General features: G+C 41.9%; 1 protein-coding gene across 16 annotated transcripts in view; it reads left to right on the top strand.

The window, feature by feature from the left end:
- The window catches only part of TRAPPC8 (trafficking protein particle complex subunit 8), a 106,711-nt gene that overhangs the window by 76,606 nt on the left and 15,800 nt on the right, over positions 1-14,305 (top strand). For 13 of the 16 annotated variants that reach the window (XM_008168579.4, XM_005279982.5, XM_005279987.5 and 10 more), the window contains 2 exons: positions 9,908-10,087; positions 12,227-12,328. In XM_008168579.4, coding sequence (XP_008166801.2) covers positions 9,908-10,087; positions 12,227-12,328 — 282 coding nt within the window. Of the gene's footprint in view, positions 1-9,604; positions 9,842-9,907; positions 10,088-12,226; positions 12,329-14,305 lie in introns of those variants that run through there. The other 3 variants (XM_042854865.2, XM_042854864.2, XM_065585433.1) reach the window with 2 other exon arrangements.

The raw sequence follows: 14,305 nt of genomic DNA, 5'->3' as shown, positions 1-14,305 counted from the left end.
CTGGAGACCTAAGTTCTATTTCTGGCCCTGCCACTGCTTTGTGGCACTGAGCAGTTCACTTCACCTCTTTCCCTTCCTACCCTTTCAGTTTTTTCTGTTTAGATCATAAGCAGTTCAGTACCTAGGATAGGGAAAACCTAATCTGTTGTGGCATCTAGATGTTACTGTAATAGAAATAATAAAAACTATTAAATTTGTTGATGGTTTTTAACATTTGTTCTGCTCTCACATGTTACTGTAAAAAGTATATGGGTGAGGGGAGGAGGGGTTCCATGAGTGTCTCAGTGAATTCCAGATCTGCTTGTTGTGTTGCAAGTAGACCTCTTCCCTAATTGCCAGTCCTACAAACACCACCTATCCCCAAAAAGTCATTTGTCTTGTGCATAATCACTAATAATAAAGACTTCACAGTCAGACATACCTGTGGAACTTTTTGTTTTCAATGGGATTGTGTAGGTATATTTGGAAGAATCCATATTCTTTCATAGCCATTGAATGCTTATAGCAGAGGGGAGAGTCGGGGGAGGGGGCGGGGGGGGGGACTGTGACTGAAGTAGCCCGCTGACTCTGAATGCAAATGGAGAGTAGGTCTGTTGAGTTAAAGGTGCTAGTTTTATGTACACCTCTACCCCGATATAATGCAACTGGATATAACGCGGTAAAGCAGCGCTCTGGGGGGCGGGGGGGGGGGGCTGCGCACTCCGGCGGATCAAAGCAAGTTCGATATAATGCGGTTTCATCTATAATGCGGTAAGATTTTTTTTTTTGGCTCCTGAGGACAGTGTTATATTGGGGTAGAGGTGTATTTACAATATGGTATTGTCCGGATGATGATTGGGGCTTGCTATGTTAGGTGCAGTATAGAGAAGGTAATGTCTGTCTTCAAAATCACTTTCCAGCATAGACTTTTGCTTCAAATGTGACCACTATAACTAAATTTTTAAACTGTTGTGCCTTCTTACATTTTTTTTACTAGCTTGTATACCTGACACTTCCCCAAATTGAGATTTCACTGATATTGCTTGTTAGATGCAAAAATACTGTGTGTGTGTGTAACATTGGTTTAATCTTGCTTTAAATGCACAGTATATCTGACCCTTTCTGTGTCTGGTTTTACTGAGCTAAGAGTGTATCTGATGCCTTCAGTCAAATTGACCATAGACGAGCCTAATTTGCTCCCACTGAAGTTGGTGGAGGTCTTGATGATGACTTCAGTAGAAACAAGATTGAACACTGATACAAAGCTTTAGAGTATCTGTGTCAAAACCAATAACAGTTCATACTGAGACTTCAGAGAGCAGTTAATATTTGCATGTGTATATAAAATAAGATTTGTTTGACTTTGTATGTAGTTGAAAGGCAGCACATTCTATAAAGTAACTGTAAATGTGACTTTGAAACTTCAAGATGAGAGCACTGGTAGACATAAAGTTGTTCTTTTGTAATTTCATATGATCACCAGGGGGGAAACTGATAAAGTGCCTTTGTTTTTTTTCTTTACTTACACATTATAATTCCAGTTAGTAATTTTCTCTGCCCATCAGATAACACCCAGCTTAATCTGTATCACCTGATCCTGAAGTAGCACTTTCTCTTGGTGTTTGCTAATTTAGTAGATCATCTTTGATTGCATCTGATTACAGATGAAACAAGATGCTGATTCTGATCTTGAAATAAGGGTTAGTCAGTTTCTCTGCATTTTAATATTTTCAACTAATCTGTTACAGGGAACACTGAGATTTCTCTTTGAAAACATGCTGATATAGTTGAAAGTTTTTTTTTCTCTTAGGAACGTGGGTAGGCTTGGCTTTCATCTATAGCAAACTGTTCCAGTTCAATGGCATTTTTGTAGATTTAAAATACTTAATCATAAAACTTAAACTATTAAGACTCTCTCAGTCTTTCACAATCAAAGAATGGAGGGCTTGCAGTGTATATTCTGGAACAGAATTTTGTACCATTTACTTGTCATTCACAGCAGGTAAAACACAAGCATCTAATTGTATTTACAATCTTAGATATCAGTTATTCTGCTATAATAAGTAAAAATTAAGTTAACATTTAGTCAGTTCTCAATGTATAGATGAGCATTCATGGAAGACCAGCACATGCACTTAAATTGTTGCTTTTTAGAATTTTGGCAAACTAATGCTACTATCCCAGGTATGCAAGAAAGGAAAATGAGTTCAAAACTGCACAAGATATAGATTCTGCATCGCCACTAAATTTTGTGCAGTTCCATGTGACGTTATGTGAACTAACTTACATATTTGTCATAGGATCATAAACTTCGTCTTATGGTCAATACCATACCTGCCCCTTCCCCAAAGTCCCCACCCTGACTCCACCCCCTCCCCTGAAAGCTCTACCCCCCTGCTCCTCGCGAATCAAATGTTCGGAGAACGGAGTGGTCTCTAGTAGTCAAAGACCCTTCTTCCCTGTCCCCTCCAGTCTGTCTATCCTATTGCTGTCTAACCCGCCCCAGCTCCTCATCTGATTTCAACTGCCCCCCACTACCGCTCTGGATTCCTTGTCCCAGTTTCCTGGTCCTGTCTCACTCTCCTCTGCGCCCCCATCCCTCAGATGGGATGTTTGTTCCAGACTGGCAAAATTATAAGGCTTCCCAACATTTCAACACTTCCCATTCTAAATTTTCGGTTGCTTAACTATAGGCTAGTTCTGCCTACAACAAAGCATATTCAGCACTTCTGATTAAAGGGATTATAAGTGTAGCAATCTCCATCATAGCTAGTCACCAAAGATTGAACCCGAGCCATCCAGACTTAAAAGCATGAGCTTCTACTACTTGAGTTCAAGATATAATTCCTTTAGCTGGTAGCTATACAGTTATCCTCTAAAAATCCACCAGAGGAGGGCACAAATCACATGTTGGACAGTGAATTACAAAAGTGCCAAATATTATTATTAAACCTGCAATACTTTTCACAATGAACATCAGCAGGGGATAAACTGGGAGTTTAAGAATATTTGGAAAACAATTTTAGAATAACATTCAGTGCTGTGGTTTAAAAGGAAAAAAAACTGTTAAAACTCTAACTTAGCAGCATTCAGTGTTTGGAAAAAAACAACAACTTCTAAGAGGGATACACGTTAAGAATGTTGAAACAGGAAAACGTTATGCTTAGTTACCACTTGGGCAATGCGGCCTGCTATGTAATACTTGCAAGATTTCACTGTAATGTTTTACAATATATAGCAGCGCAATGCTGATTCCATTGATATTGTTGAGCAATTCATGCTGATTTTATTTCAGCCCACATCTTAATAGTTTTGAATATAAGATCACAATTTTCAGCTCGGTTGGTCTGAACATGCAGAGCTTTAAAATTGCTATGCTCTAAACTGTATATTAACTACAATTTTATAAACCTGCATGTCAGAGAACTGTGTGCCACTACTACTAGACAGTGGCACAAGGCAATTCAGTGTGAATCACAGAAATGTAGGACTGGAAGGGACATCAACAGGTCATCTAGTCAAACCCCTGCACTGAGGCAGGACTGAGTAATAACAACTAGACCATCCTTGACAGGTGTTTGTCTAACCTCTTAAAAAACTCCAATGACTGCTATTCCATAACCTCTCTAGATAATTTGTCCAGTGCTTAACTACCTTTACAGTTAGGAAGCTTTTCCTAATGTCTAACCTAAATCTCCCTTGCTACAATTTAAGCCCATTGCTTCTTTTTCATGCATGTCCTGAGTGGGACGGGGGTGGGTCCAGGCAGTGGGATTGGGGGGAGGGAGGTTGAGGGAATCGGTGGGTGTGCGCGGACGGACCGGGGGAAGCAGGGTGGAGGAACTGAGGGGGACAGGACTGGGACTGGGGGAGGCTGAGGGGGATGGGACAGGACTGGGATGGGGGGGAGTAGGGTAGGGGCTAAGGGGAGCATGAATGGGAAAGGGTAGAGAGAGCTGTGTAGAGTGGGGTGGGGGAGACAATGGGGCTGGGGAGGGTCGGGGGGTTGGGGAGAGGGACAGGGTCTGGAGGGGATGAGACAGGGGAGCAGGACTGGAATGGGGGGAAGTTGAGGCGGTGGGATGACTGGGGAGGCTGAAGAAGAGATTTGGGGTAGGGCAAGGCTGAGGGTAGTGGGTTGGGGGGAGCAGGGGGACTGTGGGGGAGGCTGTTGGAACGGGGGCAGGGACTGAGGGCAGTGGGTTCGGGGTGGGAGGTACAGGGGGAACTGCAGGGAGGCTGAGGGAACAGGGTCAGGGTGGGGGCTGAGGGCAGTGGGTTGGGTCTACACTGGCACCTCTTAGCATTGCTGTGCCGGGTGGCACACCTGCACCAGCGGTACCCTGGCGATGGAAGAGTCCTCAGTGGAAATGCAGACTTCATGACACAGACCCTTCTCATCACATCAAACCTGGTGCTGCTCTGGTCAGTCGCTAGGCTCTTGTCGCTTTCAAACCCATGCAGGGTATCTGGCTCTTTTTCAGTTCTCAGGTTAAGAAAAGCCTCTGCATTTTGTGAGGGCTTCAGCATTCACTTCCTATTTGACAAACTGTCTGCCTGACACAGTGCTCCCAGGGCATTAATCTTTATTCATTATTGGCAGGTCCATCAGATTAACGAACAACACAAGGGGAAGCAACACAGTGGTATCATGGATTTTTAATTTTTCAAATCACTTTGGCCTCAAGAGGGATAACAGCAAATCTGGACAGAGCAGATGGGTGTCAGGATGGGTTTGTGGGTTTTATTTATTTATTTATTTATTTTTAAGTGAAAATGTTTGGGTCTGAGCAAAGGCTGCAAACTTCCCTTTGGAAACCTCTGCTGATCTTTTGCCCCAGGGGCTAACGACAGCCTGGAATCCGGGACAGATTTCCACATCCATGCAGGGTGAGATGATCGGGGGGAGGGGAGGGACTGTGGGGGAGGCTGAAGGAACAGGTCAGGGTGGGGGCTGAGGGAAGTGGGTCTGAGGGGTGTCGTCCCCCCCCCCCCCGAGGGACCTGCCAGGGGTCCAGGTGAGCTCAGCAGTGCTTACCTGGAGCTGCTCCCAGGAAGCATCCAGCAGGCAGGTCCCTCCAGCACGGCTGCCCTGTCAGCCCTTTTGGGTCTTTAAATAGCCGTCCGGGGGGAAATCCCGGACAGTTTTAGCTTTTTACAAATTCCCCCCAGACGGCTATTTAAAGACCCAAAACCCGGACATATGGTAACCCTAATGAAGGTTCTTATTTGAAAATTTAGCAAATGGATGATTGGCATCATGGTCCGACTGAAGGTGGGAGTTGACCTTATAGTGAATGAGATATGATACGTAGAGTTGTGATAGGTTGTGTAGAGCTTTAAAAGTGAAGACAAGCAGCTGTTGGATGTGATAGAGAAAAGGGGAGCCAGTGGAGGGATGCAAAGAGAGGGGTGACATGAAGAAAGCAACATGCAAGGAAAATTATCTTTGCAGAAGCATTGAATAGATATCCTCGGGACAAAATTGCACTTGTCCAGACCAGAGAACAGTGTGTTGCCGTAATTGAGATGTGAAATGAGACCCTGGATAGGGATTTTAGCTGGATGGATGGATGGAGAGGAAAGGCATGTCTTAAGTCTTATTTCTCAAGTCTTATGCAGAAAGAATCAGCAAGAGTTAGACATAATGTGGAAGTCAGGTCCTAGAGAGAGATCAGAGCCTAAGGTGAGGCAAGTTTATGTACCTGAGTGACCAGCAGAAGTAGTGGGCTAGGGGAGTGGGCAACTGCAGATGGAGGTTCAGGCTGGGGAGTTACTGGGGGGAGTTTTGTGATTCTGCCCCGGGGGACAGCTTGGGGGGAGAAGATGGGGGACAGCTGGGAGTGTGGGGAAATTTAAGGGGGAAAATGTAAAAGAGGGGTTTGATGGGGAGTAGTTGGGGAGAGGGGTATCTGGGAGGTAGCTGTGGAGGGGCTCTGTTGGAGGATTTCAGAGGCTGGTGGATGTAAGTGTCTGATAAGCTATCTCGATGCTGGCTGGGTGGGGGGTGGAGCCTGGGACCAGTTTGGGATCCCAATAATTTTCTGTCACTGCTTTGTTATACCCTTCCAGGCTGTTCTCCCCCTGGACTCTCTGTGGAGGAGGGGAGGGGAAAGAAGCCACAAGGCAGAGGCTACTTACTCAACAGGCACTATAGTGGCTTCTTTTGGCCATGAGCCACAATTGCAACTCGCTTGCAATATAGCTCACTGCATAGATGTGAAAGAATTGTTTAAATGTATGTGTCACAGATCCATGGCACTTTGTAGCCCTGACATTGGTGGTATGAATGGTATTGTTTGAACTTGTTTGTAAGGAATTTATGAAAATACAGTAATGTTGGGATATTTTCACAGTCAGAAAAACACTAAATTGCTTTTAGCTAAGTGTTTGTGGAAGACAATAGATCTTAATCAGAATGAATTGGTCCACTTTTTAAAAGGGCATCGCTTCCAACATTTTTGTATTCTACATTGTTTTTCTGAGCCTCAAATTCCTAATGGTTGGGCTTGCTCCCTGCTGCTCAAGCATAGCAGATCCAATCAGTGGCTGAAGATTTTAACTGTTTGTTTTGCCAATTTCCTGTGGACTTCAGCTCTCTTCTGTGTTTGAGACACAGCATGCCATGTGTTCAGGTTCCTTTGTATTTACTTGAATGGCTGAAGTCTCATGAGACAGGGACAAAAATGCCACCAATGCAAAGCCTTGCTAATTTCCCCCCATTTTAGCACTGATCTGCTCAGTATGCAGGTATTTAGAGTTCTCCAAAAGGTGGCTTTTCTGTCAAATTCTCCTGTGCCTGCCTTGTTATCATGCACCAAATGACACTCTCTATAAAATTCAGGAGACTGACCATTCCCACCAGGCTGGAACTATGCCTTAGCCCGGCATGAGCTTGGGTGGCTGAGTGGCAATAGAATTGCAGGTACATCTGATCACCACAATGGAGTAGGGGTACCAGGAGGTATAAGCAGCAGTAAGATAGTCTCTGTGATATTTACTCAATTGTTTGTGTATCTTGTCCATTGTTGGCATGGGCTTAAATGGCAGTCTTTAATCCGGGCTTTCAGTTATGTGAATATAAATATTAAAGTGTAAAAATCCTGGGCAGTTTCATAAAGTAAGGCCCGCAAAAATGGCAGGGCAGTATTTCTTCTGTCTGTGTTGTTTCAAATTTAGTATAGTCCCTGAGTCTCATCAGTCTCCTTTACAGGAAAACATTCTAGAAAGACCGTTCTCCCATAGACCATTACTTCCCTAAACCCAGGGGATCATTACTCACTCTCCCATGGTAAGAGTAATCTGCCAATATGCAACAGGTAACAGCTTTGCACAAGGTAATATAGTTTGGGCATTTTGACAGACCTCTGAAGGGTGGGGATGAAGGAGTAGGAAGGCATACCAAATATTGCCACCACCTCCTTGTCCAGTCTTTTCCCGAGGACAGACTCCTTAGCTGCTACTTCATTCTCTGAAATTTGGTTGCAAACGTTCTGGAGTAAGTGATGGAATGAATATATAATCTATATATGTGTGTGTGTGTGTGTGTGTCTCTCTCTATATATTCTATCCAACAACTTAAGATTCCCCTCATAATGACCCAGACCAGGGTTTGGGCCACTCTCTCCATCAAAATTCAAGCCTCAATTTGGGTATCATTAAGGGCAATTAAAGTGGTTAAATTGATTGGGTCTGCAGAATAAAATTTGAGATGTTATTACCCCATATATAGACTTTGCAGCCTTAATATTTTTAATGGTGTTTTGGTTTTTTTAAGGTTGCTGTTTTAAACATATAGGAAGTTGTATCCTGATTTCATCATTGGAACCATAGTATTGCTATCACCAAGAGCTCAAAAATAAGACTGGCCTGGGGGGGGGGAGAATCAGGAGGCCCAATTTTTTGGTTTTCTTTGCTTCCGGTTTCTAAGTTTTTAATGTGTACTCGGGACATAATTTCAAACTCTTCTCTAACAATGAGGGCTAAATGTTTTTTTTAAATGAAAGTTGAGATTTTCATATAGTCAGGACTGCAGAATGGGGAAACCTTAAGGAAAACATCAAATGCAACGTTTTAACCATTTTGATGCCCTCAAGTCATCAGCAGGGCTGGAATCTTTAGCAGGCTACAACACAGGCCTGTCTCTCTTGAGCAATGAAGTAACAAATAGGAGTAGTTAGTAATTTGTCTTCCTCTGTATCAGTGTTTCTCAACCTTTTTGACCAGCTTGCTGCCTTCCTTAACTGTGTCATGGAGATTTTTGCTGCCCTAAGCAAAAACAATTTTGGCTGCCCCCCCCTCCCCCCGCCCTGTTTTTTTTCTTGCACCGCCTCAACTCCACCCCTTACCCAAATCCCCAGCCCTGCCTCCTCCCCCAAGGCTCTCAAGCCTGGGAGGGAGGGAGGGAGGGGGAGAAGCGGCACGCGCGCCGCAGCCACTCGGAGTCTCCCTCTCCCTCCCAGGCTCTCAAACCTGGAAGGGAGGGGGAGCAGCAGCGCGTGAATCAGCTGTTTCGCGCGCCACGGTGGCTCGGGATCTCCCCCTCCCTTCCAGGTTTGAGAGCCTGGGAGGGAGGGGGAGCAGCGGTGCGTGAATCAGCTGTTTCATGCGCCGCGGCCGTTCGGGATCTCCCCCTCCCTCCCAGGTTTGAGAGCCTGGGAGGGAGGGCGAGCAGCAGCGCGCGAGCGGCAGCAGTGGAGATGAGCTAGGGCGGCCGGGGCACATTTTTAGGGGCGGCATTCTGGCGCCGGCCATGCTGCCCCTAAAAATGTGCCGCCCCAAGCACCAGCTTGTTTTGCTGGTGCCTAGAGCCGGCCCTGCGGAGATCCATGGACCGGTCATTGAGAAACACTGCTCTATATGGACCAGCCACTAGAGAGGGATGGAGACCTAGATTTTACCAGTGGGTTTCACTGTGATTTGCAGATAACTGTAGAATCCTGGGTTCAATTCAAGGTTTGAGAGGGATGTGTTGTCCAGTGGCTGCAAATTCTCTGTCTCCTTTCCCAGTCTTTCACCTAACGTTTCTGCATGCCAGTCAAGCTCCTTTTCTTATCTGGACTGTTTGGGTTCCAGCAGCGATGGCATTGAGAGCACAGGAGTGTCTCTGGTCTCCGTTCTGGTGTCTGGACCCCAGGAAACAATTGGTGTCCTGCTCAGCTCCTGCTGCCCAGACATTGAGCCTGCTCATTCATTCTGTGGGGATGATGTGTGCACAGTCTAGTGACCACATAGAAGATCTCTGGGGATGGAGCATGTTCATTGCTGATCGAATCTTTGGAGAAATTAGCTGACAAACTCTAACAAACCTGTAATGAGCATGAGTGAACTGTGATATTCAGGCTTATAACTTGGCCAGATTTTCCTGGGGATAGCAAACAGCACATCCTTATCAAAATTCATGTTTTTCTCCAAATCATAGGAGTGCTAGAGCTTCCCATAAAAATGGCTGAAATAATGTAATAAGGGTAATATATGGGTATGCACTACAACAAAAGGGATGTTCTTAATTCTGGTTAGCTAACTAGAGTTGGTTAACTTGAGGTAAAAGCCTAGTGAAGGCAGGGCAGTTGTAATGTTTACATGAGTTAGCAGGTAGTTAAAGCCTGTTGGGGAGTCCCAAACTATAATCAGTTCAATAGGGCAGGCTATCATTTGGAAGAGTGGCCACAGCCCCTCAGTTCCCCCTTGGTCATGGGATAGAAATGGACCATCTCCATTCCTCTCTTCTACGCTGGCTTATTTAGTGCTGGTATGGAGTTAACTTCTGTGGCACAGAAGGTGTGCAAAAGCCCACATGCATGACTATTTTGCTTACCAGGGAGTTAGTACCGAGAAGCTCCACAATGGAGGAAATTCCACCTTCATAGAATAAACTTGAATCCGTTTATGACATGTACTGAAAGCAAAATGCGTTGTTTTCTTACAGATAATCAGTTCAGCTAGTCCGTGTGCAGACTTTTTTTTCCGAAGCTTATCCTCCGAATTAAAAAGAACACATGCACAATCAAATATGTTTCAAGGAGCTGCAAAACAGTCATTTGATGAGGCAGTCAGATTGATACAAAAATGTAGTGAGGTGGATTTGAATATTGTTGTTCTCTGGAAGGTATGTATGGTCTGTTTTCAGTTATCCATATAATAGCGTGACTGTGAAACATGATTAGTAGAAAATGAGAGCAAATGAGATTGTTTATATCTAACGTAGTGTTGAGATGTACACCTAATTTTCCAGACAAATGTTAGGTTTTGTTTTCATTAAACTTTAGTTTGTCTGAAAACAGGAAATTAAGTGAATTGAAACCACAGTTGGGACAGTACTGAAAGTTATTACTATAACAATGAGTAATCAGGAACCATTTTTTGAAACAGATTTAAATGTGATTGGCTTAATACTTGAGAGATCCTGTCCCCTCCATATGTGCCTGTTTCCTCATGGTGAGGGGACAGGATCTCTCAAGTATTAAGCCAAAGATGCTTTTTTTTTTTTCTCAAAGATAGTAAATCAAGTTCTGACCCCTTTGAACCTTACACAGCCAGCGTCTTTAACTCTCTGGACACACAGGTAGACTCTCCCACACTTTGCTCCCATTCTTAGAGGGTTTATTTGAAGTAATGCTCCCACTCACTTTTTAAAGGGGTGGCTCCAATTACCAAGTATAAACACTAAAAATGTATCAACATAACAAATTACAGTAAATCTAAATACTGTGTTTGGCAATATAAAATTCCAGCATTTGTTCGGGAGTCTGCATGCTAACTTTTGTATATTTTTTTCACCTCCACGAAGCACCAGACTTTTTGCACTTCGGTTATGGGAGAAATTGTTGAGGGTGAAAGCCTGCTGTTTTCCTCAGTGGACTAGCCCATAGATGCAAGACATGTTAGACAGCAGTAGAACACTGCTGGATTCCTGCTTTAGGGTTTCTCTTCCTAGCTCTAGGGACAGATTGTGGTTACAAACAGTATAGCTAAATGTAACAATGCCCCCATTAGGGATTGTCTTCAGGGACTGAACCTGATGCCTCTGGATGTAAAAACTACCACCTCTACCATTTGAGCTACAAAAACATGACCTGTTACTACAGAAGCAAAATAGATGAGACTTGTCTTCATTATACTAGACCTGAGGTCTAGAACCAGCTCTATCTCAAGTGAGCTTCTGCAAACTGTTACCCCTCTGTACAGTGGGGGAATAAATGTCCCTCCCAAGGTAGTAGTAAGAGACCTTGATTCATAATGAGAGTTGTGAAGAGTTCCTATAGAGGGAGTTGTCTACACTAAAAAACATGTTGCCTCTTGTCACTGCTGACATGCATGGTGTTCCAAATGAAGAGTAATTGCAAAAACAGTAAGATTCAAAATTCCCTTTATCTGAAATGAAAAAAGTGACTGACTTCCCCTGAAGTTCACAATGTGTTCATCTAAGATCTGACTTCAGTGGGAGACTTGCACTCTGAGGCTGCAGAATAGGACCTTGGTGTAAACAGTGGAAAATACATTTTCCTCCCACCCATGATAGCAGCTTAGAAGCTGCCAGGAGACTTGCATAAAATTTCCCTTAAAATATGTAATACAACAAATTTGTAAGGCTTTGCTGATTGTGAACAAGGCATCAAGGATTAGACAGCTCTGTGAACTTAAACTGTGCTGACCAGTTCTGTGACTCATGCAGCAGGGCTGTACTGAATTCAACAATTAAACCAGGAATTTATGCTGCAATATTAACTAAGCACTAACTCACTTGGTAATCTTTAGTAGTGTTGAAAAAATTCTAAAAATATACCACAATGCCAGAGTGGAGCAAAACTGATTTAAATAAGTGTATCTACAATGTATCCTAAGATTTTACATAATTCATCTGAGATTTTGTTTAAAGTGAATTTTATTGTTAATTATTTTTGTGAAATACACTGCATACCCAACTCTTCACAGTTCCTTGAATTAGAAACATTAAGGCAACACAGAGGACTGTTCTAGATGGAATATATTAATTAGCTCCTTAGCTTTCTACTGCAAAGTAATTGCACTTTATTGAAAGTTGAAGTGATTCCTTTATTCATAATTTTGTAAATCTGTTGGTAAAGATTATGGTGTACTTTGGAATATTTCTAAATAAAAGGTGGTATAAATGTAAGATCATTATCACTTCTAAAGTTTGTATTATAAAAGAGAAGTGTTATTTGATAACCTTTTGAGGTTTGCAGCAAATTAAGAAATATTAAATGTCTTTTATCTTTGTATTTAGGCATATGTTGTGGAAGATAACAAGCAATTTATTTTAGAAGGCCAGCATCATGTTGTTCTTCATACAGTAGGGAAGGAGGCTTTTTCCTTTCCTCAAAAGCAGGTAATCCTAATACTTTTTTTGTATTAAAAACCTCTTGCTTTACAAAAGCCTTTCCAAAGTGTTCGGTATGTTTCCAAAATGTGTGTATCTAAATAAATTAATGAGATTACCTTGTAAAGCTCTTGTAAGTATACATCTTGTAAGTTAAAAGGAATCTGCTAATTTTAGACTAATTTCGGCAACGTACTTTCAAGTCTGTTAAATGACACAACTATAAAATCAAAATTTTCAATGGAAGACTTAAATACATCTAAGGTCTTAGAGCAGTGGTTCTCAACCTATTTACCATTTTGGGCTGCATATGCAGCTCTCTGTTATGTGGGCCACATCCATACAATATCATATACCACCTGTATGGCCCTGAGAATGTCACATAGACCGCAGTGGTGTGCTGATTGGACCACAAGTGGTCCGCAGACCATGGGCTGAGAACCACTGTCTTAGAGGTTTTCTGCAGCTGCAGTGTAACACAATAAATGTTAAAGGGAGTTAACATGTAATATTGGTTAAGTGTTTTTAACATATAAAATTGTAAGCAACAGAAGAGAGTGTTTGGAAAAGACATGAATAAAATTTTAATTTTAGATACTGTCGTATGGCATAGTTCCTGATTATACTTTGATATAGGCACTGAGGATTCTCTAAATACATGTTTACATATTGGATCTGAATAAAGTCTTGGAAGTTGTTAATGTACTTCAGTGATCTGCTGATAATGGGAACGTCACGTACATGGAAGAGTATCGTTGAATGTGCAAGCTTTTTAGTATGTAGAAGCATAATTAAACCTAATATAGGATATTCAGACAAATCTATTAAGAGCTAAAGTTCAGTGTTCTAACACTTATTGGCTTTACTTAGTTTTTAGTAGCATTAATTGCTGGACCTCAAAATGGTTAACTTAAGTTCATGTTAAAGGAAAAAAGGCAGTAAGCCCATGACCCATGTAGATGAGATGTAACTGCATAATTGTCTTAAACAAATTACTTCCTTAGTTTTGTTGCAGGATTAAAATCAAACTGGATGAATTACATTCAGAGCTCTTAATACAATATTAAGTTAGTACAATTCTTATACTAACATGCTGACTTCTCTATTGCCTCTTAATACAATATTACCTGGTAATATAGTAGTACTGAAACTTGGGTGAGTTCTCTCTGGCACAAAAAAACCCCAATCAACTTGGGATAAAATAAAATAAGTTGACTCCAAAATAAGGATCTTGAGTTTTGCTGCACTAAGGGATTAAGTAAAAACACTTGACTCTTTTGTATTCTGATGTATTTTGGCACTAGTGTAGCTTTCCCTGTGAAACTTAGCAGAGTTATAAAAATTAATAGAATTATCAGAGGAAATAACTTGAGAAATCGACAAACTGAATTGTGAGAGATCAATCAATACAATCTTTCTACCATTGTAATTAATTTTTAAAATATCTGTTCGCACTGATATCACAAAAACAGCTGTAGAAGAAAATGAATAATTTGGGTCTGCAACAAACCAGTGAATATCTGAGTATGTGTATGTGCAGCATTGGTAATCATAAGAATTAGTAGTATACAAAACTGTATTAATTCAAAGTGTAATACTGAACACATGAATAGTCCAATGTATTTGTGAATGTGAAGAAGAATTTAAAACAAGTAATGTGCAAGGTAAAGGTAGGTGAGTCTCAGTAACTAAAAGTTAAGTAATACTATCCTGCCCATTTTTGTTTACGTGTTAGCTATCTTAATTCTGTTTTTCCCTTAAATCTGTATTGTATGTATTTCCTGTGAGCTCTTCTGCAAAAATGTATTGCAAACTTGACTATATTTATACCGTTAGCTTGCTAGGACAATAACTTTTTTTTTTCCTAATTGCATCTGAAGGCAGATATGGTTATCTATCTAGATATGTAAATAGCCCCTGTCAGTGCAGCATCTGAAGCTGTAATGAATTTGTCCTCACAACCCTTCTATGGGATGTATTAACTCC

Source organism: Chrysemys picta, chromosome 2, assembly GCF_011386835.1.
Source record: "Chrysemys picta bellii isolate R12L10 chromosome 2, ASM1138683v2, whole genome shotgun sequence".
Classification (NCBI taxonomy): Eukaryota; Metazoa; Chordata; order Testudines; family Emydidae; genus Chrysemys; species Chrysemys picta.
Note: the sequence above shows the minus strand (reverse complement) of the source record. Positions and strands in the feature narration are given on the sequence as shown.